The sequence below is a fragment of the Mus caroli genome, chromosome 7 (assembly GCF_900094665.2).
Source record: "Mus caroli chromosome 7, CAROLI_EIJ_v1.1, whole genome shotgun sequence".
NCBI classification, from domain to species: Eukaryota; Metazoa; Chordata; class Mammalia; order Rodentia; family Muridae; genus Mus; species Mus caroli.
In genome coordinates, this window is record NC_034576.1 from 27,065,425 (window position 1) to 27,088,728 (window position 23,304).

Consider the following 23,304-nt stretch of genomic DNA (forward strand, 5'->3'; position numbering starts at 1 on the left):
GCCTGCCTCTGCCTCCCGAGTGCTGGGATTAAAGGTGTGCGCCACCACGCCCGGCTGGTGTCTAGTTTCTTGAGTTCTTTATATATTTTGGATATTAGTCCTCTGTCAGATGTGGAACTGGTGAAGATCCCTTCCCACCCTGTTTCTTGTGCTTTGTCCTAATGACAGTTGTCTTTGCCTTACAGAGGCCTTTCAGTTTCACAAGGCCACATTTGCTGATTGTTAATCTTAGAGCTTGAACCATTGGTGTTCTGTTCAGGAAGTGGTAGGTAGTTCCCCGCTTTCTATTCTTTGGATTTAGTCTGTCTCATTTTATGTTGAGGTCTTTGATCCACTTTGGCTTGAGTTTTGTGCAGGGTGATGAATTTAACTGTATTGGCATTCTTCTACATGCAGATATCCAGTTAGACCAGCACCATTTGTTGAAGATACTTTCTTTTTTCCATTGTATAGTTTTGACATCTTTGCTGTGTGGGTTTATTTCTGGATCTTCAATCCTATTCCATTGATCAACTCATCTGTCTTTATGCCAGCATCATGTAGTTTTTATTATTATTGCTCTGTAATCGAGCGTGAACTCAGGAATGATGATACCTCCAGCAGTTCTTTTATTGTACTGGATTGATTTAGCTATCCTGAGGTGTTTTTGTTTTTTGTTTTGTTTTGTTCTGTTTTTGTTTTTTCTCTATGAAGTTGAGGATTTTTCTTTCAAGGTCTGTAAAGAATTGTGTTGGAATTCTGATGGGAATTGCATTGAATCTGTAGATTGCTTTTGATAAGATGGCCATTTTACTATGTTAATCCTACTGATTCAAGAGATGAGAGATCCTTCCATCTTCTGAGATCTTCTTCAATTTCTTTCTTCAGAGACTTGAAGTTCTTGTCCTATAAGTCTTTTCCTTGCTTGGTTAGACTTACACCAATGGGTGAAGGGAGGGTAAGCGGCGGTCTGCTGCAGAGCTGGGATGAGGCTGGGGACTGTGTCTGCTGCAGAGCTGGGACGAGGCTGGGGACTGTGTCTGCTGCAGAGCTGGGATGAGGCTGGGGACTGTGTCTGCTGCAGAGCTGGGATGAGGCTGGGGACTGTGCCTGCTGCAGAGCTGGGATGAGGCTGGGGACTGTGTCTGCTGCAGAGCTGGGATGAGGCTGGGGACTGTGCCTGCTGCAGAGCTGGGATGAGGCGGGGAACTGTGTTTGGAGGAGAGAAGGGATAGATAGGTAAAGATCTACAGCCAGCCCACCTGGGTTTTAAGTCTTCTTAAAATTCGAATGAATTCTGTTTCGGTTCTAGTTCCTTTTTAGCTTGTTTTGTTTTTCTGATGGTGAATCTCCTAATCTAGTCCAAGCTGGCTTGGAACTCATGATGCTTCTACCACAGGCCACTTTTAGCTGGGATTACAGTTGTGTACCATCACCACCACCATGACAGATTTTTACCTCTTTTTAAATTTTTTTCCCATAAAGAATTCCAAGTCCAGGCCAGTTTTCTTATAGCATGACAGATGTTATGTGTTTGTGTGGTATAGGTTTTTTTTCATCATGGTTTGGTTCAAAAACTGTTATGAAACAGTTTGCATTAGGGTAAAGTGACAAGATTTGGGTAAATTTGGCAGCTCTGTGCCAAGGTTTGTCGGTAAAAAATGACACGACACAACTGATCTAGTGTAAGAGATTCATTGGGGGGTTGGGGAGAGTGAAAGGCTGTTTCACACTGGGGACATGGAGTCAGAGAGAGAGAGAGCAGGAAAGAGAATATGAACAAGATAGAAAGGGGGAGAGGGAGGGAGGGAGGAGAGAGAGAGAGGGAGGGAGAGAGAGACACAGAGAGAGAGAGACAGAGAGAGAGCTGGTTGTGCCTTTTATATGCTGCGGCTTGGTACACCTGGCATCCAGGTGGCTCTGGGTGATGCTATAAGCTGCTGCAGCTAGGTCTCTGAGGGCAGCCTGATGCAAATGCCTGATTGTTAACAGTGTGTATTTCAAATAGTATGCAAATAAGCATATAAGAGTATTTCAACACAGTTAGTTATAATCTTGTTAAACCGACATATCATCCCATTTCCAACCTGTTCTACTGTAAAGAGTATCTTCTTACATAAACTTTCCTTACTGCTGCTCTCCGTGCTCCCACACAGCTTCTCAGAGATTACTTTAGAGTTTGGCCATGATTTTAATGGATTTTATGTTATAGGAAAATATTTTATGTTTGTATATGTGTTACAGGGAAATAAAGTATTCTTGCTTTGTCCTTTTCTTTCAGATTTGGAGGCAGGTTATGATGCTGAAAATTTATTTCTGGAAAATCATAGTTATAATAGAAATTCACCCAAACAGAACATAAGACAATCAGATAAAACTTTTGACTTTAGGGGCTCCAGGTTTAGTAATGGCCCTAAATGTAGTTCATTCCAAGGACTACAGGGTTGTCAAGAAGGAGATGCTGGTCAACAGATTACTAAGGGGGAAGAAATGCCTCCTTATACCTGCCAGACTCTTGCTCACAACGTACAAAAACCATATGAGTGTAAAGAGTGTGGGAAGTGCTTTGGTTGTAGTTCAACGCTAACTCAGCATCAGAGTGTGCACACTGGAGAGAAGCCCTATGAATGTAAGGCATATGGGAAGGTCTTCAGACTCCCCCAACAGCTCACAAGACATCAGAAGTCTCACAGTGATGAGAAACCTTTTGAGTGTAATGAATGTGGAAAGGCTTTTCATCTTCCTCACCTGCTTCAGAACCATAAAACCATTCATACAAGTACAAAAGCATTTGAATGTGAGGAGTGTGGGAAGATCTTCAACCGTGTCTCCAACCTTGTTGCACACAGGATTATTCATGCTGACGTAAAACCATATAAATGTAATGAGTGTGGGAAAGCCTTTAAACGTCGCTCATACTATATGCAACATCAGAAAATTCATTCTGGCGAGAGACCCTTTCAGTGTAAGGACTGTGGGAAGGCCTTCATTTTTCTGGCTCACCTCAATGGACACCAGATGATTCATACTGGAGAGAAGTCATTTGCATGTAAGGAATGTGGAAAGGCCTTCAGACTCCTCCAACAGCTCACAAGACACCAAAAATTTCACAGTGGAGATCGACCTTTCAAATGTAATGAATGTGGGAAGGCTTTTCCTTTTCCTGACCGGCTTAAGCTTCACAAAACGATTCATACAAGTGCAAAACCATTTGAATGCAGGGAATGTGGGAAGTCTTTCAAGTGTGTCTCCCACCTGGCTCAACATAGGATTATTCATGCTGATGTGAAACCATATGAGTGTAGTGAGTGTGGGAAAGCCTTTAATCGTCGCTCAAACCTCATACAACATCAGAAAATTCATTCTGGGGAGAAACCCTTTCAGTGTAAGGACTGTGGAAAGGCCTTCACTGTTCTGCCACAGCTCACTCGACACCAGAGGATTCATACTGGAGAGAAGCCATTTGAATGTAAGGAATGTGGCAAGAAATTCTATACTGGCCCACACCTTGCTCAGCACCAGCGGGTTCATACTGGTGAGAAACCCTTTGAATGTAATGTATGTGGGAAAGCTTTTAGGCTTCGGGCATGCCTTTCTGAGCATCAGAAAACTCACATTGAAGAGAACCCTTTCAAGTGTAAGCTGTGTGGGTCAGCCTTCAGAAGTAGGTACCAGCTTAGTTTACATCGACAGACTCATCCTCACGTGAGACCCTTTCAGTGTAAGGAGTGTGGAAAAGCCTACATTCTGCTGGCACAACTCATTCAGCACCAGACCATTCATACTGGTGAGAGGTCATTTGAATGTAAGGAATGTGGCAAGAAGTTCCATACTGGCTCACACCTTGTTCAGCACCAGCATTTTCATACTGGTGAGAAACCCTTTGAATGTAATGTATGTGGGAAGGCTTTTAGATTTCAGGTATACCTTTCTGAGCATCAGAAAAGTCACATGGAAGAGAAGCCTTTCAAGTGTAAGGTGTGTGGGTCAGTCTTCAGACATAAGTACCAGCTTAGTGAACATCGGCTCACTCATATTGATGTGAGACCCTAGGAGTGCGGGGAATGTGGGGTAGCAGTGCAGGGAAGGTCGGATCTTACTGAGCGTCAGAGTACTCACACTGGGAAGAAACTCTTCAAGTAGAAAGAAGGTGCCAAGTTCTTAGACTTAGTGTGCTTCCCATGTGTCATCGGAAATCTCACAATCCTGAGAGGCCTTTTTTTTTTTTTTTTGGTAGGGGGGTGGGTTTTGAGACAGGGTTTCTCTGTGTAGCCCTCGCTGTCCTGAAATTCACTCTGTAGACCAGGCTGGCCTCGAACTCAGAAATCTGCCTTCCTCTGTGAATATAAAGAATATGGAAAAGCCTTTCATCTTTCCAGCCAGCTTTAATAACCATAAAATTGTTACTACAATTAAAAGACCCTCATGGGGGCTGGTGAGATGGCTCAGTGGGTAAGAGCACCCGACTGCTCTTCCGAAGGTCCAGAGTTCAAATCCCAGCAACCACATGGTGGCTCACAACCATCCACAACGAAATCTGACTCCCTCTTCTGGAGTGTCTGAAGACAGCTACAGTGAACTTACATATAATAAATAAATAAATCTTAAAAAAAAAAAAAAAAAGACCCTCATGGGACTCCCTTCCTTGTGGTAGGCCAAAATGGTCCATGAAGGCAGTGGGGGCTGGCGAGTGGAAAGCTTTGTGAGCACATCTGGCGAGTGACCACGCTGGGACGAGCTGTCAGGAAGCAGATCAGTTTTACCTCGGGTGACTCAGGCTTATAAGGTTTTGGGGGCCTGAGGGTAGTGCTATTCAGGATGGCAAAGGTTATTGGCTGAGGGCTTAGGGTACCTGGAATGTTCATTAGCCTGGAAAGCATTTCGGGAATCTCAGATTTTGGCTGAACAGGTTTTATCAGGAGAAAAGAAATTGATCCTGTAATATAAGTGAGGCTACGTGACATTCCTCAGGTCGAGGTGTACATGGAGGTATTGAATTCCCCAGACAAAGTCAGAGGAGAATCCCTACGAAGAAAGGGTGTCTCACAGTGTGCCAAGGCCAGAGGCTGTCCAGCCAGCCATGGTGGACTTCAACTTTAATTAGCAGAGTTTTTCCACAGCCCTTTCAATGCAAGGTGTGTGGGAAGTCCTTCAAGCTTGCTTCCAGCCTTGTTCAACATAGAGCTGGCTATTCATGCTGGTGTGAGACCATATGAATGTAACGAGTATGGCAAAGCTTTTATTCATTGCTTAAACTTTTTGCAGCACTGCAAAAACTTATTCTGGTGAGAGATCCTTTCAGTGTAAGGAATGTGAAAAGGACATTGTTCATGGAACAGCCCTTACAATTCATCAGAGAATCCACAGTGGTGAAAAGCCCCCCCCCCCCCCCCCCCCCCCCCCTTTTTTTTTTTTTCCGAGACAGGGTTTCTCTGTATAGCCCTGGCTGTCCTGGAACTCACTTTGTAGACCAGGCTGGCCTCGAACTCAGAAATCTGCCTTCTTTGCCTTCCAAGTGCTGGGATTAAAGGCGTGTGCCACCACCTCCCGGCGAAAAGCCCTTTTGATGTAAGGAATGTGGGGAATCTTTTCATTCTCATTACCAATTTCTTGGATAGTTTAGAATCCTTATGAATGTAAGGAATTGGGAAGTACATGAGATAGAGACCTTAAAGTATATCAGAGAATTCACATTGTTGAAGAATCTTAACTGATGTGGGAAGATCTTAAATTGAATAGAAAACTTGGTTTGACATTCTGAACTTAATATTAGTAACAAGTCTTAAGATATAAGGAATGAAAAAAAAAAAGATGTAAAGAATGTGGAAAGGCCTTCAGTAATTCCAAACTAGCTGTCTATCAGAGAATCCTACTGGTGAGAAGTTCTATGACTATAACGAGTAAGGTGACAAGATGTTTAGATTTAGTTCAGCTTTCATGCACAGTGGCAAAGTCATACTGGTGGGACACCCTGTCACTGGAAAGAATGTGGAAAGACCTTCAGTTGCAGCGCAGGCCTTCTTCACCATAAAAGAATATATGCTGGTGTCAAACACTATGAAAGCAAGGAATGCGGGAACATTTCTAGAATAAGCTGTTAAAGCTCATCAGAGTCCCTGTAGGTCTGAAACCCAGTGGTTGGGAAGACTCAGGAGAAGCCTTTCTTGAAAATGGTGAGCTTATACAAAATCAGAAAATTCTTAATTGTCAGGAGTCTTCTGCATGTAAAAAAAGGTGGGCAAGCCATTGCATGGAAATCCTGTTACTTAAAAGAATGTGGAAACTTTAAGCTGCCACAGGATCTGGCCAGCATCACAGTATTCAGATCCTCTTGGTGCCAGGAAACTCTTTAGAGTGAGAGTGTAAGGGGCTAGAGAGACGGCTCAGTGGTTAAGAGCACTGACTGCTCTTCCAGAAGTCCCAATGTCCAATTCCCAGTAACCATATGGTGGCTCACAAGCATCTGTAATGGGATCTGATGCCCTCTTCTGATGTGTCTGAAGACAGCTACAGTGTACTCACATACATACAATAAAATAGAGTGAGAATGAAGGAAATTGGCTGTTCAGAGAAGATACTCTATTGATAATGTCTCTTAATGTCAGAGATACAGGGGAGTGATCATGTTCTTGATTTACTATCCTGTTAGTTGTATAAACTTAATTCATCAGTAGTCACCCCGGACAGTTAACTTAAGGAGAGCAGTTATTGGAACTACATTTATCTGAGATGTCTTTGTTGTCACCATTAACATCACATGGCTCTTGTGATATTAGACTGAATGTTTACTTTGTTTTTGCATATTTTGTTAATGGGCAACACAGGACCAAAGTTGTGTCAAGAGGATTATAATAGATATCAAAATCCTTGAGGATATTTGTTCAACGCTGATGTTCTATAAAATAGATTTTTAAATTTTTCTCACTTTTTTTAGCTTTAGTATAACTGACATGAAAGGCTAATTGGACTTTATGTAATTTAGGAAAGCCTCATGCATTCATCCACTATTAAATTTTAAATAACTCCATTCTGGATACATCTAATGGAGCATGAAAGGATTTGAATTGTGAGTCCATTCCTTGAGTATTTATGTGGAGATTTAAAAAAAAAAAAACGGTTATTGATGAGAAAGTACTTTCTAACTGAAATTTATTAAAATTTCAAAAGGTAAAATTCTATATTTATGTCCTCTGCCTACATATGAAGATGAATTATCCATTTGTAATAGGAGAAGAAAGTCCACAGGATCCTCCATCTTTTATTCTTGTTGAGGCCATTTCAGGTTTGACTAGAATTTGATTTTCTTGATAGAGAATTTTGTGGAAAATTGCACCACTCTATTCTAGAAACTGGAGATCCACTTGGCTATGATAATTCATCCTGGCTTTAGTTAAATGACCTGTGTATTTAAACCTCCCCCTCTGGTTATCTGCTTATCTTGGCTTCTGTTAAACTGCCTGTTCAGATAAAAGCTCCCCCTGCAGCAGCTGAATAAGTGCTAAATACTTCAATGTACTCAGAGCTGGCTGGAATAAAGACCAGCAATTGGTTATATACTGTGTTTAAGTTGTCTTCTCTCGTGGGCTCCCTCTAACACATTAACAAAAATATCCAATTTTAAGTCACCTATAAAAAGGCATGTGTGAAATTTTTCATCCATATGGAAAACTTGGAATAGTCAACAGCATACTTCTAGATCCTCACCTAGATTCAAAATTGTTAACAATGTACAGTGTTGCTCCTACTTTTCTGTATATATATTTAGTCATTTGGGGCTGTATCATTAAGAATATGTTTTAGAACTGGGTATGGTAGTGCATCCCTGAGTTCTAGTAAAGGGGAGACAAAAGGATCAAGGGTTGGGGTCAAGCCTAGCTATACAGTGACTTCAAGTTCAACTTTTGCTTTATAGAGATTTTAAGAGAAAAATGTAGATATGACATTTTATCCCTTACTACATTAGCCAAGATGGAATGTCATCTGTACCATAATTGTCCTTAAGGAAATGACCCAGAATTTTATGACTGTTAGAAATTTGCCCTTGGCCTCCTTTTTTTTTTTTTCCATGTATATATCCTGAGGACACTCCAATATAGATAGAGTTTTGGCTTTGCTCTGTCCTTTATTAAATGTTCGGTGTTGCTCTAACTCAAGGCATTGTGCACAGTCGGAATGTGCTCATTCAGCTACATTCCCAGCACTTAGTCATTGCATTTTCTATCCAAGAGAATTTGGTTCAGATTTGGATAAGACAGTATTGCAGATTGGATGTGTTGTTGCCTTATGTTCAGGTTGTATCAGCTGTCACAGAATTGGAGAAATTAAGGTTGGTCATTTGAGTGAAATGGTAAGTGCCAGAGCTCTATTAAAGGTCTAGTTTGTTCTGAGAGACAAGAACTTCATGATAAACTGAAAGCCACCCTCCACTTCTTTATTGACGAGTTACAGTTAGACTATGGATACAGAGCAAAATTTGGTGTCTTGACCTCTGTCAGAAGAATCAATCTCTCTCTCTCTCTCTCTCTCTCTCTCTCTCTCTCTCTCTCTCTCAAAGATTTATTTATTTATATGAGTATACTGTATCTGTCTCAAGACACACCAGAAGAGGGCATCAGATGGTTGTGAGCCACCATGTGATTGCTGGGAATTGAACTCAGGACCTCTGGAAGAACAGTCAGTGATCTTAACCACTGAGCCATTTCTCTAGCCCCAGAAGAATATCTCTTAACTGAAAGTCATGCCCCCAATAAAAAGATACATTTTACAGATTAACAACAAAGATTTCCAGAGTTGAGGGCAGAAATCAACCCCCAAAGACTGGTCCAACACCAAGGTCATCTAAACAGAACAGAACATCTAAACAGAACAGAATCATCAGATTGAACAATGCCCAGTGACATTGGAAACCAAAAGGGAAATTTTAGTTTATATTGCCTGGCAGACTTGAAACACTTTTCCTGTCTGTGAAGAAACCTGGGACCTTTGACTTGTCCAGAATCTGAGAAAAATAATAGTCATGAGGATGATAACTAGTCACACTATGGCCCCAAACACATGTAGTCTCAAGAGTCTGATTCCTCCAGAGAAACAGGTGCACACTGCCTTGGAATTGAAAGGTGCATTCTTCAGCCTCCCATAGGCAGAGGTGAGTAAACTTAGCTTTGCCTTTGAATGTACTGACTCAAATGTAGGTGATGGGTAACCCTGGACCAAGTTGCCCCAAAGATTTAAAAGATTTCCAACTCTGTTTGATGGGACACTTAAGTGCTGACCTCTTCCCTTTCCATCAGAGGTTGCCTGAGATGATGTGTGTGACACACACACTCCTCCTGGCTGCTAAAACAATCATAGATTATAAACAGTCACTAAGGGACTCCTGCATTACTTCAATACTTATAAAACTGGAGCTACATAATGTCGGCTCAGGAAGATGTACATTGTACGTTAGGAGCTACCTGGTAAGGGGTGGCAAAAGGAGCCTGTCCTATAGTGGGGTTGCCACCACCCTTCAGATACCAACACCATACACCAAGAGACAGGTTTGAGGTTTTCCAGGTTCCTGTATGTATTTCTGACTCAGGATACCGGAGTTTGTGGAAATAGTAATAGTTTTATACACCAGAACAAATAGGAAACTGCCTAATCTGTACTGAGGCTAAGCAAAAGGCATCGGAGGCTTTAGAAACAGCTGACTTGAGCTCCAGCCCTAGCACTTCCAGACATCTCAAAACCTTTTCATCTACCTGTGGAACAAAATACAAAGAGGCTTTTATCCCCAAATTTTGGGCCTATGTTATATCTGTTCAAACAACTAGACCTGTAGCCACCAATGGTCCACCTGTCTAAGCTCTGGTGGGAATGACTAGTCTAAGATAAACAAGAAAAAAAGTTAACTTGGTCAGTATCTTATCATCACAGCACTCCAACTGGTTGAGGCCTTCCTCTGAGGAACACCAGAATGCTGTCTGTCTAATGCTTCTGTGACCCAATACCAAGCCCTATGCTTGGAGCCTGGTGTCTGATTTGAAAAACCTACTTGCATCAATCCTGCTACCCTCTTGTCTAATGAGTGCTCATCCATGACTATCTCAAGGTGACATTCCTGTCTTGATGCAGTGCTCTACATGGGTGGTGGCAGCTTCGTTAAAGATGAGACCAAGCATGTGGGGCCTACAATAGTTACTTTAACTGAAATGATGAGGGTTCAAGCCTTAGGACCGTTAACCTCAGCCCAAAGAGCAGAGCTAACTGATCTGACCCAGTTTCTCATGTGGGGAAAAGGAAGTCTGCCACCCCTTAAGACAGATAGTGGCCATACCCTTCCTTACCATGCATATCCGGATACAATATGTATAGAGAAAGAGGCTTTTCAATGCTAGAGGAAAAGGACATTAAAAACAAAAGCTTGGCCCTCTTAGAAGCTGTTTGGCTTGTTCTTCAAAGTGCTATGCTTCACTTCCAAGAACATAAAAAAAGAAAAGAAAAATTCCACCTATGGAAAACAGAAAACATGGGCATTCAGTTTCTATGCCATAGGAAGGAACCTTTGAGATAGATTTACTATCCAGAATAAACTGGCCCCTTTTCTTGGTCCCCAAACCTTTGGATCCTTAAGAAGTTATTCTACCCATACCAAAGCACCGACCAACTATCTCCTCTAAGGAAACTACTTCACTTAACACACCTGGATCAAGAGTCGTCCTAACATCAACTAAACCAAATCAAACAAAATCTAAAACTCAAACTCATCCTTTGCTGCCACCCCTAACTCATAAGTTCTTTTTCTTTCACTCTACTTGGGTTTTATACCACCCTCTAGCCCACCCACATGAATAGTCCTGACATCCTTAATTTGAGTTCCCACAGCCAGTAACACACCAAGATACTCTCCTCATCTGCTACCTCTCTACCCACCTTCATCAGAACTGCAGATCTGGAAGCACACAGGTTAGATGCCTTACCTGCACCCATTCCCCTGGCTGCCCAGTCCTCTGGGACATGCCCACCTGCTAAGACCAGCATGCTGTTCTCCCTTCCCAAGGAGCTCCATTGTCCTGTCCCCCTCTCTGCTTTACTTTCCCTACCTCAAACCCTTACCTGCCATGTCTCCAGAAGCACATCCAGCTGCTAGGAGACTTGCAATGCCCTCTGACTTCCCTTGTCCAGCCAAGGCTATCCACCAGAGGTCTACTGCACCAAGAACATCAAGGTTAGGCAACTTCCCCAACACCTGCTATATCAGAAACATCAAGATGACTAAAGTCCAGCATAAGAATATAATCAACAAAAACCAAGGCAGTATGATACCTTCATATCCTACTACAGAAATCCCTGGATAACCTAACACAACCAAAACACATGAAAATGATCTTAAATCCAATCTTATAACGATGATAAAGGCATTTAAAGAAGAAATGAATAAATCCCTTAAGTAAAGGAAAATACAATCAAACAGGTAGAGGCTTTTAAAGAGGAAACAACCCCTTAAAGAAATACAGAAAAATACAATTAAACCTGTGAAGGAAAAAAATTGTTTAATACCTGAAAATGGAAGTAGAACCAATAAGGAAACTACAAACTGTACAAAGACAGATCCATCAAAATTACACCTGACTTCACAACAAAGACTCACTTGAAAGTCTAAACCACAAAGGACAACCTAGACTACAATACTTAGCAAAAGTCTCAATCACAATAGATGGAAAAAACAAGGTATTTCAAGACAAAACCAAACTTAAACAATATGTATCCACAAATTCAGCCCCACAGTAAATACTGGAAAAAAACTCCAACCAAGGGAGGTTAATTACGCCCAAGAAAACTGAGGAGATAAGTAATTCCATTCCATATGGCCAAAACAAGGAAAGTGCGTGTGTGTGCGTGCGCGCACACACACACACACCACCACCACCACCACCAACACCATAATAACAGGAATAAGCAATTATTGGTCATTAATATCTCTCAACATCTATGGATACAATTCCCCAATAAAAAGACACAGGCTAATGGAATGGATTAAAAAACAAGATCCATTATTTTGCTGCATACAAGAAACACACCTCAGCAACAAAGATAGATGTTACCTCAGAATAAAAGGTTGGAAAAAAGTTTTCCAAGCAAATGGATCCAAGAAGTGACATGGAGTAGCCATTCTAATATCTAGTAAAATAGTCTTTCAACCAAAATTAATCAAAAGAGATGGGGAAGGACACTTCATACTCATCAAAGGAAAAATCCACCAAGATGATGTCTCAGTTCTGAACATCTATACCCAAATGCAAGGGCATGCATATTTATAAAAGAAACATTGCTAAAGCTTAAATCACACATTGAACCCCTTACATTAATAGTGGGAGACTTCAGCACCCACTCTCATTAATTGACCAGTCATCCAGACAAAAAATTAAACAGAGAAATAATGAAACTAACTGATGTTATGAATCAAGCAGACAGACCTAACAGACATCTATAGACTATTTCACCCAAACACAAAAGAATATATCTTCTCAGCAGCTAACAGAACCTTCTCCAAAATTGACCATATTTTCAGTCACATAGAAAGCTTCAACAGATAGTAGAAAATTAAAATAACTCTTTGTATCTTATCAGACCACTATGGATTAAAGCTGTACTTTAACAACAGCAGAAACAACAGAAAGCCTATAAACTCTTGGAATATGAACAACTCTACTCAATGTGAAAGACCCACAACGTGAGGACTCCCTCACGTTCTGACTCAGGAGAGGTGACACCCCAAAATCACCCACAAGAAACGGTCTTGCTGCAAACTGCAAGAGGATTTTTATTCAAGAGCGCTCTCAGGCCCACAGTCATACACCATGCAGGGGGAGAGGACCGTGGCGCCCCAAGTAGCTGAATAAGGGGGTATTTAAAGGAAGAAACCACAACTCAAGGAGGTGGGGAGGGTGTTGTTGGAAAATACCAAAAATACCAGTTAAGAGTCACAAGGAAGTGCAAAGTCACGAGGAATACCTGGTAATTGTGAGGGTTATTTCTCAAGACAGTTTCTAAGAGCCCCTAACAATCTAAGAGCCCCTAGTGATAGCACATTTACATAGCTGGTTCTAGCAATGGTCAGGGTGGGTCAGGGTGACTTTCTTTGAATGAACACTCTTTGAACCCAGGAAGCGGGTGGGTGGAGGAATGTCGCTATCTGTTTTATGACCAGCACACCTCGGAGCACTGAGCCACAAAGGCCACCCTCCCAAGCCTGGGCCCAAAGGCCTAGAATTTTGTTTTTATGTTTTACTTCTTCAAATGATCACTGAGTAAGGGAAGAAATACAGAAAGAAATGAAATGAAAACACAACATACCCAAATTTATGGGACATAATTAAAGCAATGAAAGAGGAAAGTTCATAGCACCAAGCACCTTCATAAAGAAATTAGAAAATTCTCTGGTCTGGAGAGATGGCTCAGCAGTTAAGAGCACTGATTGCTCTTCCAGAGGTCCTGAGTTCAAATCCCAGCAACCACATGGTGGCTCACAAACATCTGTAATGAGATCTGATGCCCTCTTCTGGTGTGTCTGAAGTACAGTGTACTTACATATAATAAATAAATAATTTTTTTTTAAAAGAGAAAATTCTCATACCAGTAGTTTAAAGGTACATCTGAGTACTCTAGGGAAAAAAAAAAAGCAAATACACACAAGAAGAATAGAAATAATCTGTCGCATCCACCTCGACCAGCAGGAAAGATGCAACACCACGTTGTCCTTCTTCAAGCAGGTTTATTCAGGAACACTTAGCATTGCAATGTAGGAACAGGAATCTCTCACCCAACCCCAGGGTGTGCTTCCCTACTGACTCCTCCCAATCACCCCAGTCACGTAAAGGCAGTCCATAGGTTCACAGCAAGTGATGACACCTCAGGCAAGCTGACAAGGCATGGCATCTGCACAGTGCAGGTGGCTTGGATGTGGCTAAGTCTAAGATAATGAGGAAGTCAGGCGCAGGTCATAAGACCTGGCAGCCGTCCTGGGCGCCATCTTGGGGCGGCGGCTGCACCCGCTTCTCACAATAATCAAACTCACAGTTAAAATCAATTATATACAAAAAATGGTATAAAGAATCACCGAAACCAAGATCTGGTTCTTTGAGAAAATCAAGATAGACAAACCCTTAGCCTAACTAACTAACTAAAAGAGAGATAGTATCCAAATAAATGAAATCAGAAATGAAAAGGGAGAAATAACAACAGACAATGAAGAAATTCAAAGAATCATTAGGTCTTCATAAGCTTGCACTCCCCAAAATTGGAAAATCTAAATGAGATGGATAATTTTCTAGACAGATACCACTTACCAAAGTTAAATCAAGATCAGGTAAACTACACAGTCCTATAACCTCTAAGGAAATAGAACCAGTCATTAAAAGTCTCCCAACCAAGGAAAAGTTCAAAGCCAGATGGTTTTTGTGCAGAACTCTGTCAGGCATTCAAATAAGAGCTATTACCAATACTCCTCAAACTACTCCACAAAATAGAAACAGAAGTAATATCGCCAAACTCATTCTATGAGTCCATAGTTATCGTGATATCTCAGTCATGCAAAGACTCAACAAAATAAGAGAACCTCAGAACAATTTTCTTATGAACACTGATGTAAGAATACTCAATTAAAATACTCACAAACCTAATCCAAGAACACACCAAAAGTATCATCCACAATGGTCAAGTAGGCTTCATCCCAGGGATGCAGGGATAGTTCAATATATGAAAATCTATCAAAGCAATCTACTATATAAACAAACTGAAAGAAAAGAAAATTATATGATCATCTCATTAGATGCTGAAAAAGATTTTGACAAAATCCAACATCCTTTATGTTGAAAGTCTTGGAGAGATCAGGGATACAGGGCAAACACCTAAGTATAATAAAAGCAATATACAACAAGCCAATAACCAACATCAAATTAAATGGAGAGGAATTCTAAACAATTCCACTAAAATCAGGGACAAGTCAATGCTGCCCACTCTTTCCCTATATATTCAATATAGTACTTGAAGTTCTCACTAAAGCAATAAGGTAACTAAAGGAAATCAAGGGGATACATATTGGAAAGGAAGAAGTCAAAGTATTGTTATTCACAGGTGATATGTTAGTATACATAAGCAATGCCAAAAATTTGACCAGAGAACTTGGACAATTGATAAGTACCTTTAAGAAAGTGGCTGGATACAAAATTAACAACAACAACAAAAAAAATCAGCAGCCCTCATTTATACAAATGATAAATGGGCTGAGAAAGAGCTTAAAGAAACAACATCCTTTGCAAATAGCCAAATAAGGGGAAAGACTTATATGACAAAAACTTCAAGCAATTGACAGAAATTTAAGAAAATATCAGAAGATGGAAAGATTCCCCATGCTCATGGATTGGTAGAATTAACATAGTGAAATGGCCAGCTTACCAAAAAGCAATCTATGGATTCAATGTAATTTCTATAAAAATTCCAGCACATTTTTTTTTTTACAGATCTGAAAGTGCAATTCTCAACTTCTTATGGAAAAACAAAATACCCAGGTGTACTGCCTGGTTTTGGGTGTCAACTTGACATAGGCTGGAGTTATCACAGAGAAAGGAGCTTCAGTTGGGGAGATGCCTCCATGAGATCCAGCTGTAAGGCATTTTCTCAATTAGTGATCAAGGGGGAAAGGCCCCTTGTGGGTTGGACCATCTTTGGGCTGGTAGTCTTAGGTTCTATAAGAGAGCAGGCTGAGCAAGCCAGGAGAAGCAAACCAGTAATGAACATCCCTCCATGGCCTCTGCATCAGCTCCTGCTTCCTGACCTGCTTGAATTCTAGTCCTGACTTCCTTGGGGATGCACAGCAATGTGGAAGTGTAAGCTGAATAAACCCTTTCCTCTCCAACTGGCTTCTTGGTCATGATGTTTGTGCAGGAATAGAAACCCTGACTAAGCCGGGCATGATGGTGCACGACTTTAATCCCAGCACTCAGGAGACAGAGGTAGGGGGATTTCTGAGTTCGAGGCCAGCCTGGTCTACAAAGTGAGTTCCAGGACAGCCAGGGCTATACAGAGAAACCCTGTCTCGAAAAACCAAAAAATAAAAAGAAACCCTGACTAAGACACTAGGATAGCCAAAACAATCCTGAACAATAAAAGAACTTCTGGAGGGATCAGCATCTCTGATCTCAAGCTGTACTACCAAGCAATAATAATAAAACCTGCAAGGTATTGGAATAGAAACAGACAAGTTGATCAATGAAATGGAATTAAAGACCCTGAAATAAACCCACACACCTTTATACACTTGATTTTTGACAAAGGAGGCAAAACCATGCAATGAAAAAAAAAAAGAAAGAAAAAAGAAAGCAAGCAAGCATCTTTAACAAATGATGCTGGAGTAACTGGATGTCAGCAGTAGAAGAATGCAAATGTATCCATATCTATCACCCTGCACAAATCAAGCCCAAGTGGATCAAAGGCCTCATCATGAAACTGGATAGACTAAATGTAATGGAAGAAAAAGTGGGGAATAGCCTTGAATGCATTAGTATAGGAGACAACTTCCTGTACCATCAATGGCTCATAATTGATAAACGGGACCTCATGAAACTGAAAAGCTTCTGTAAGGCAAAGGGCACCATCAAGAGGACAAAACGGTAGCTGACAGATCAGGAAAGGATTTTAACGGACCCTACATGCAACAGAGTGCTAATATCCAAAACACATAAAGAACTTGAGAAGTTAGACACCAACAAACCAAATAACCAAATTTAAAAATGGGCACATAGCTAAACTGAGAATTCTCAGTGGAAGAATCTCAAATGGCCATTTAGTGAAATGTTCAACTTACTTAGTCATCAGGGAAATGCAAATCAAAACAACCCTGAGATTCCATCTTATACCAATCAAAATGGCTAAGATAAAAAAAAAAAAACCCTCAAGTGACAGCAGATGCTGGTGAAGATGTGGAGCAAGGGGAACACTGCTCCATTACTGTTGGGAATGAAACTTGTGCAACCACTTTGGGAACAATTTGGCAGTTTCTCTGAAAACTGGGAATAGTTCTACTTCAAGACCCAACTATATGGGACCTGGAGAGATGGCTTAGTGGATAAGAGCACTGAGGTTCTGAGTTCAATTCCCAGCAACCACATGGTGACTCACAATCTATCTGTAATGGGATCTGATACCTTCTTTTGGTGTGTCTAATGACAGTTACTGTGTACTCACATTCATAAAATAAATAAATAAATAAATAAATAAATAAATCTTTTATAAAAGAAAAGAAACATTTATACCACTCCTGGGCATATACCCAAAAGATACTCCTCCATACCACAAGGACACTTGCTCAACTATGTGTATAGCAGCTCTATTTATAATAGCCCAAAACTAGAAACAACTTAAATGTTCTTCAACTGAAGAATGGATAAAGAAATATTAGGTATATTTGTACAATGGAATAATATTCAGCTATTAAAAACAAAGACATTATGAATTTCACAGGCAAATGGATGGATCTTGAGAATATCATCCCGAGTGAGGTAAAGGAGATCCAGACAGACATGCATGATATGTACCCAGTATAAGTGGACATTAGCCATAAAGTGCAGGACAACCATGCTACAATCCACAGACCCAAAGAAACTGGGTCATAAGGAGGTCTCAAGGTAGGATGTGAGAATCTCACTCAGAAAGGGAAACTAAACAGTCATTGGAGGTAGATGGGCAGAGGGAACCGGGTAGAAGAGAGCGCAAAGAGGGGAAGAGGGATAGTAATCAGGTGTCAGGAAAGGGGCTGGGAAAAGACTGGGAATGAGAATGGGAATAGGTGCAGGAGTCTCTAGAACTAGCTGGAGGCCTGGGAAGGGAGAAGATATGGAGTGTTTATGGGGGTGATCTTAGCTGAGATTCCTACCAGAGTGGGATATAGAGACTGAAGTCCTGTAGCCAGGCAGGACTTCTAGAGGAGGGAGTGTGACATCAATCCACCCACAAAACCTTCAACTCAAAATTTGTCTTGGCTACAAGATGTGCAGGGATAAGGGTGGACCAGAGACTGAGTGAACAATCATCCAATAACTGCCCCAACTTGACACGCATCCCTTTAGAGGGAGACAAGCCCTGAAAGTATTAATGATACTCTACTGTGCTTGGAGACAGGAACCTAGCATAACTTTCTCAGCAGAAGCTTCATACAGCAGCAGATGGAGGCTGATGCAGAGACCCACAGCCAAACATCAGGCAGAGCTTGTGGGCAAGCTGGAGGTATCAAGGACCCCACAAGAAGACCTACAGAGTCAACTAACCTGGGACCATGAGGGTTCACAGAGCCTAGACCATCAGCCAGGGAGGATAAGGTAGCTGGACTTAGGTCCCCTAGACATTTGTAGAAAATGTGAATCTTTGTCTTCATGTAGGCTCCCTTCTCTGCTCTCTGCCATTGGATCCCATTCCTGCCTCAGTGGGAGAGGCCGTGCCTAGTCCTGCTGAGGGGAAGGATTTGTAAGGGTGAAAACAAAAAGACCTGTGCTCCCTCTTGTTGGGGACACAGATCATTTCCCACTCCTTTCTCTTTCATAATTTATGTCTTCTTTTAAACTAATGATCCATAGAACTGGAAACTCAAAACCCACTTTTCCATAAAAAAAAGTAGAAAACCTGTCCCTTTGTTAGGTCAGGAGGAGCAATGCTGGACAGCACAGCCTGGATAGAATGGATTTTTCCCTTCTGCCCAACACTGACCAAGAAGATTTTTAACAAGTTTTGCTAGGTATTTTAAAAAAGGATTAGAGACAGCTGCTAAAAAAGATTCTTTTGTCATTCAATTGGTTCCAGATATTAGAAAAGTTATAAAAGTTAAAAAAAATTTAAAGATATAAATAGTCCCAGTTGCAGGAGGTAGCTCAGAAGATGTTTAATAATAAAGAACCTACTGAGAGACAAGACCTTTTGCATAAGGATAAGGTAGCTGGACTCACATTCTGATGAGACACAGATTAAAGATATCCAGCGGTTTTGGTGTCTTGCCCTCTGTCAGAAGGATATCCCCTTGCTGAAAGTTCTGACCTTAATCAAACGATTCTGCTGGACTATACAACAAAAATTCCCATGGCTACACTAGGAATACACAGTATACTAAAGACTGGTATAGTTACTATACCTAATAAAGACTTTCTATTGGCTTAAACCCATGTCCAAGTGGTCTTTACTGGTAGGTACACCTCAACAAAACCAGGCCAAGAGAGAGATGTATGTTTCAGTCAACAAATCTGAAAGGAGTTGGAGATCTGAAAAGTGCACCATGGGGATACAGTGTTTGGGTTTTGTTTTGGTCAGTATGTCCTTACTATGCTCCTGCTCCTCCTTTTTGGAATGGGAACGTATATCCTGTGCCATTGTATGTTGGAAGTATGTGGTCTGCTTTTTTAAATCTTGATTTAGAGGGGTTTCGAGTTAATAGGTTGTTGTAAGTCTCATTAGAGACTTTGAAATTTGGACTTTAAACAGTATTGAGACTAATAACCTATGGGAACTTTTGAAGTTGGAGTGAATACATTTTTGCAATATGATATGGCTGCAAGCCCATGAAAGCCAGGGATTGGTATGTGGTTTGAATAAGTATGGCCCCATAGACTCATATGTTTGACTGCTTGGTCCTTAGGGAATAGCACTATTAGGAAGCATAGCTTTTGTTGCAGGAAGTGTGTTACGGTGGTAGCAGGCTCAATATATAGAACTCTCAGCATCTTGATTGAAAGACGGTCAAGAAGAGATTGCCATTCTACTTCTAGGCATAGGAGACCTGAAAGCCTGGTCTTTCAATCAAGATATACAACTCTCAGCATCAAGCTGGGCAGTGGTGGCACACGCCTTTAATCCCAGAACGTGGGAGGCAGAGGCAGGTGGACTTCTGAGTTCAAGGCCAGCCTGGTCTACAGAGTGAGTTCCAGGACAGCCAGGGCTACACAGAGAAACCCTGTCTCAACAAACAATCAAAAAACAAAAACAACAACTCAAAACAAAACAAAAAAAATTCCCCAAACCCAAACAAACAAACAAATAGAACTCTCAGCATCTCCTGCACACTGCCATTCTTCTCACCATGATGGTAATGGACTGAATCTCTGAAATTGTAAGCCAGTCCCAGTTAAATGTTTTCCTTCAAAAGAGTTGCCTTGGTCATGTTGTCCCTTCACAGCTATAAAACCCTAACTAAGACAGAAGTTGGTACCAGGGGCAGGGTACTGTTGTGAAAGGCCTGACCATGCTTTTGTTTTGAGCAAGGTAGATTTGGCAAGTTTGGAAAGCAGTGGGATGCTTTTGTTTTCTGTTATTAAATCATTTTTCTATGATATCAGACAAATTTGTATGTACAGTAAAAACCGTGAAGTTCATAGCATAGAGTCCCAAGTCTAACCAAATTGTCCAGGTTCATTAAAGTAGAAACTTACGGGTTCTTTGGAAAGTCAGTTAAGTCAGATGGTGTTTTGCTGGAGCAACCACATGGAAGAGTGTTTTCCTGAAGCGAACACAAATGAAAGGATGTTTTGCTACAGTAAGCTTGTGAAAGGACACGAGACAAAGGATTCTTGGCTAATGGCACACATGCGTTGGTTCACTTTACATTGCATAGCTGAGCTTTGCTTGTCAGGACTCCACAGAGAGAAACCCACCAGAAAACTTCTGCTGGTGCTCTAGTGGCTTCTTGCTGCTTCTCAGGACTCAGCTGATACAGACCCACATGGAGTTTTGCTAGGACTGACCATGTGCTGAGGCAAGACACGGGATGAGGCAAAACTTATGGAGGACACGTGATGTTTGGAGAGAGTATAAATGGTACTCAATAGACAGTGACTGCACACTTGCATATCTAGCATTACTGCTTCCTTGGGCTTGTGTCTTCGATGATCTTCACTGAACTTCACTTCATTAAGAGAGGCATGACAGACAACTTCTCCTGGTGTCGGGGTTGATCCTGGTCAGTCTTGCTGACTCATGCCCATTCGGTGGAAGCCTGGTGGTTGCTGCAACATCATGCCACCACTGCTGATTCATGTTTGGTGTCCTGACACTGCTGAACTGGACTGCTGGTATTGTGACAATGGAGATGGGAATTGCCCCAAAGAACTACTTCTAAACAGGTCCACATCCCCTTGTCCTATTTACCATCTTTTCTCCCCTACCTTTGGACAGTGGGCTAGAAGGCAGGTCAAAGCATTTGAGAACTCATAATAAAAACCTAAGCCTACACACACACACACACACACACACACTCACACATATATACACACACACATACATACATACATACATACATACATATATATATAGATGCATACATACATAATACATACACACAGACATACATACATATATACACACATTTACACATACATACATACATACATATACTCTCACGATTGTTATAGTTAATGAACCACTTATGCTAGTGCCTCCCTAGAAGAAATCCTGGGCTTTGGGGCATAATTGCTTTTTATTCAGAAGCTAGCTCTGCCTCTCATTAACTGAATTTGGGTGGGTAAAGATCTCCTTAACTCTCCTTTTACATCGATGAGTGCATGGTCTATGATAAAGAACCCATCACATAGAAGATCCTAAAGATGACTGTTTTTTTTTTTTAAATTTTATTTATTTACTGTTCTTTGCTGCATATATATCTGCCTGCCTGAAGAGGGCATCAGATCCCCCCTATAGATGGTTGTGAGCCACCATGTGATTGCTGGGAATTGAACTCATGGCCTCTGGAAAAGCAGCTAGTGCTTTTAGCCATTGAGCCATCTCACCAGCCCAAGATGGCTGGATTTTTTGTTTGTTTGTTTGTTTGTTTGTTTTTGTTTTCTTGGTTTTTTCGAGACAGGGTTTCTCTGTATAGCTCTGGCTATCCTGGATGTGCAAGATGGTTGTTTTTATTGTTAATCACTTGACAGCCATAGACTTGAGTTTATACCTTCATAATTTAATATTAGCATGATGGTTGTGGTGGTGGTGGTTGGTGGTGTGTATGTGTGTGTGTTTAGGAGGTTGGGTAAGCAACTGCATGAAGCAAATCAAATAGATGATCCTGATAGGAAATAGAAGTGGGGACTGTAGTTCTGACTACACTAAGACTCCCAGTATTGCAGTACTGCAATGGGAAACACTGCCTGCTCTTTGTGCCTTCATAACTATGGAGTCTAGGCATATATTCATGCCACATTTACTTACTTAGCTTTAAAGTAGACATGAAGAGAAATGACCCTAATCAGGGACATAACAGCTTGGTCAGTTGCAGAGAAACATTGTTGGATCAATTAGGGTGGACCAGAGATTGTTCTGCTCTAGTGACTCCAATAGGAGACCTCTGCCCCATGTACATCACCTGTGCTGGCAATTCCCACGTAAAGGGAGGAGTCAGACTCTCTCGTCTCTCCTATTTCCTGCATCATGTTAACTTGAATCATTTTGGGAGTTCTCAGACACAGATATTTTTATTTTATGTATATGAGTACACTGTCACTCTCTTCAGACACACTAGAAGAGTGTCTTCTGGTGTCATTCCATTACAGATGGTTGTGAGCCACCTATGGTTGCTGGGAATTGAACTCAGGAATTCTAGAAGAGCAGTCAGTGCACTTAGCCACTGAGCCATCTCTCCAGCCAGCCAGAGATGTTCTTAAAGTCACTTGTTCTTCTCACAGCCTGTACCAGTAGGTTTTGTGTGCCAATGTAACACAAGCTAGAGTCCTCACAGAGAAAGGAGCCTTGGTGAGTGTGAGTGCTTACAGATGAAGATGACACCGGATCTCCAGGAGGTGAAGTGACAGGCAGTTGAGAGCCTTTCAGTATGAGTGCTAGGAACCAAACTGGGGTCCTCTGTAAGAGCAGTGCTCACTCTCAAATGCTGATCCACTCTCCAACCCCACTTTTCTTTCTTCCTCTTTCTAACTTTCTATATTGCTTGCTTGCTTGCTTGCTTGCTTGCTTTGTAAGACAGGTCTCATCCTGTAGCTCAGGCTGATCTCAAACTCCTGGGTCTCTTGACTCACTCTTTCCAGCTCTGGGATGCTGGGATCACAGGTTCTTCCATATCCAGCTAAATAGGTTGTTCTTTCATTGCGTATAAGGAAGAACTTGCAGAGAATACAGTTTTCTTCAATGCAGCCTCACTGGGTATATCAACCATACCTCAGGACAGACCACAGGCCCAGAAATAATTGGCTAACATAAAATAAACTCAGTCGTATTTGTGTGGACCTTTTGCTTCAATTTCTGTCATAAAGCCTTATTCACTTGTGTGCATCTGTACTCATTGATTACTATAGGTGT

General features: G+C 41.4%; 1 protein-coding gene across 2 annotated transcripts in view; it reads left to right on the top strand.

Moving 5' to 3' along the window:
• The window catches only part of LOC110298476 (zinc finger protein 59), a 162,824-nt gene that overhangs the window by 120,332 nt on the left and 19,188 nt on the right, over positions 1–23,304 (top strand). Inside the window, exon 6 of one of the 2 annotated variants that reach the window (XM_021167762.2) lies at positions 2,261–4,213. The exons of the other annotated variant lie outside the window; for it this stretch is intronic. Coding sequence (XP_021023421.1) covers positions 2,261–4,032 — 1,772 coding nt within the window. The 3' untranslated portion in view covers positions 4,033–4,213. Of the gene's footprint in view, positions 1–2,260; positions 4,214–23,304 lie in introns of those variants that run through there. 2 annotated transcript variants of the gene reach the window in all.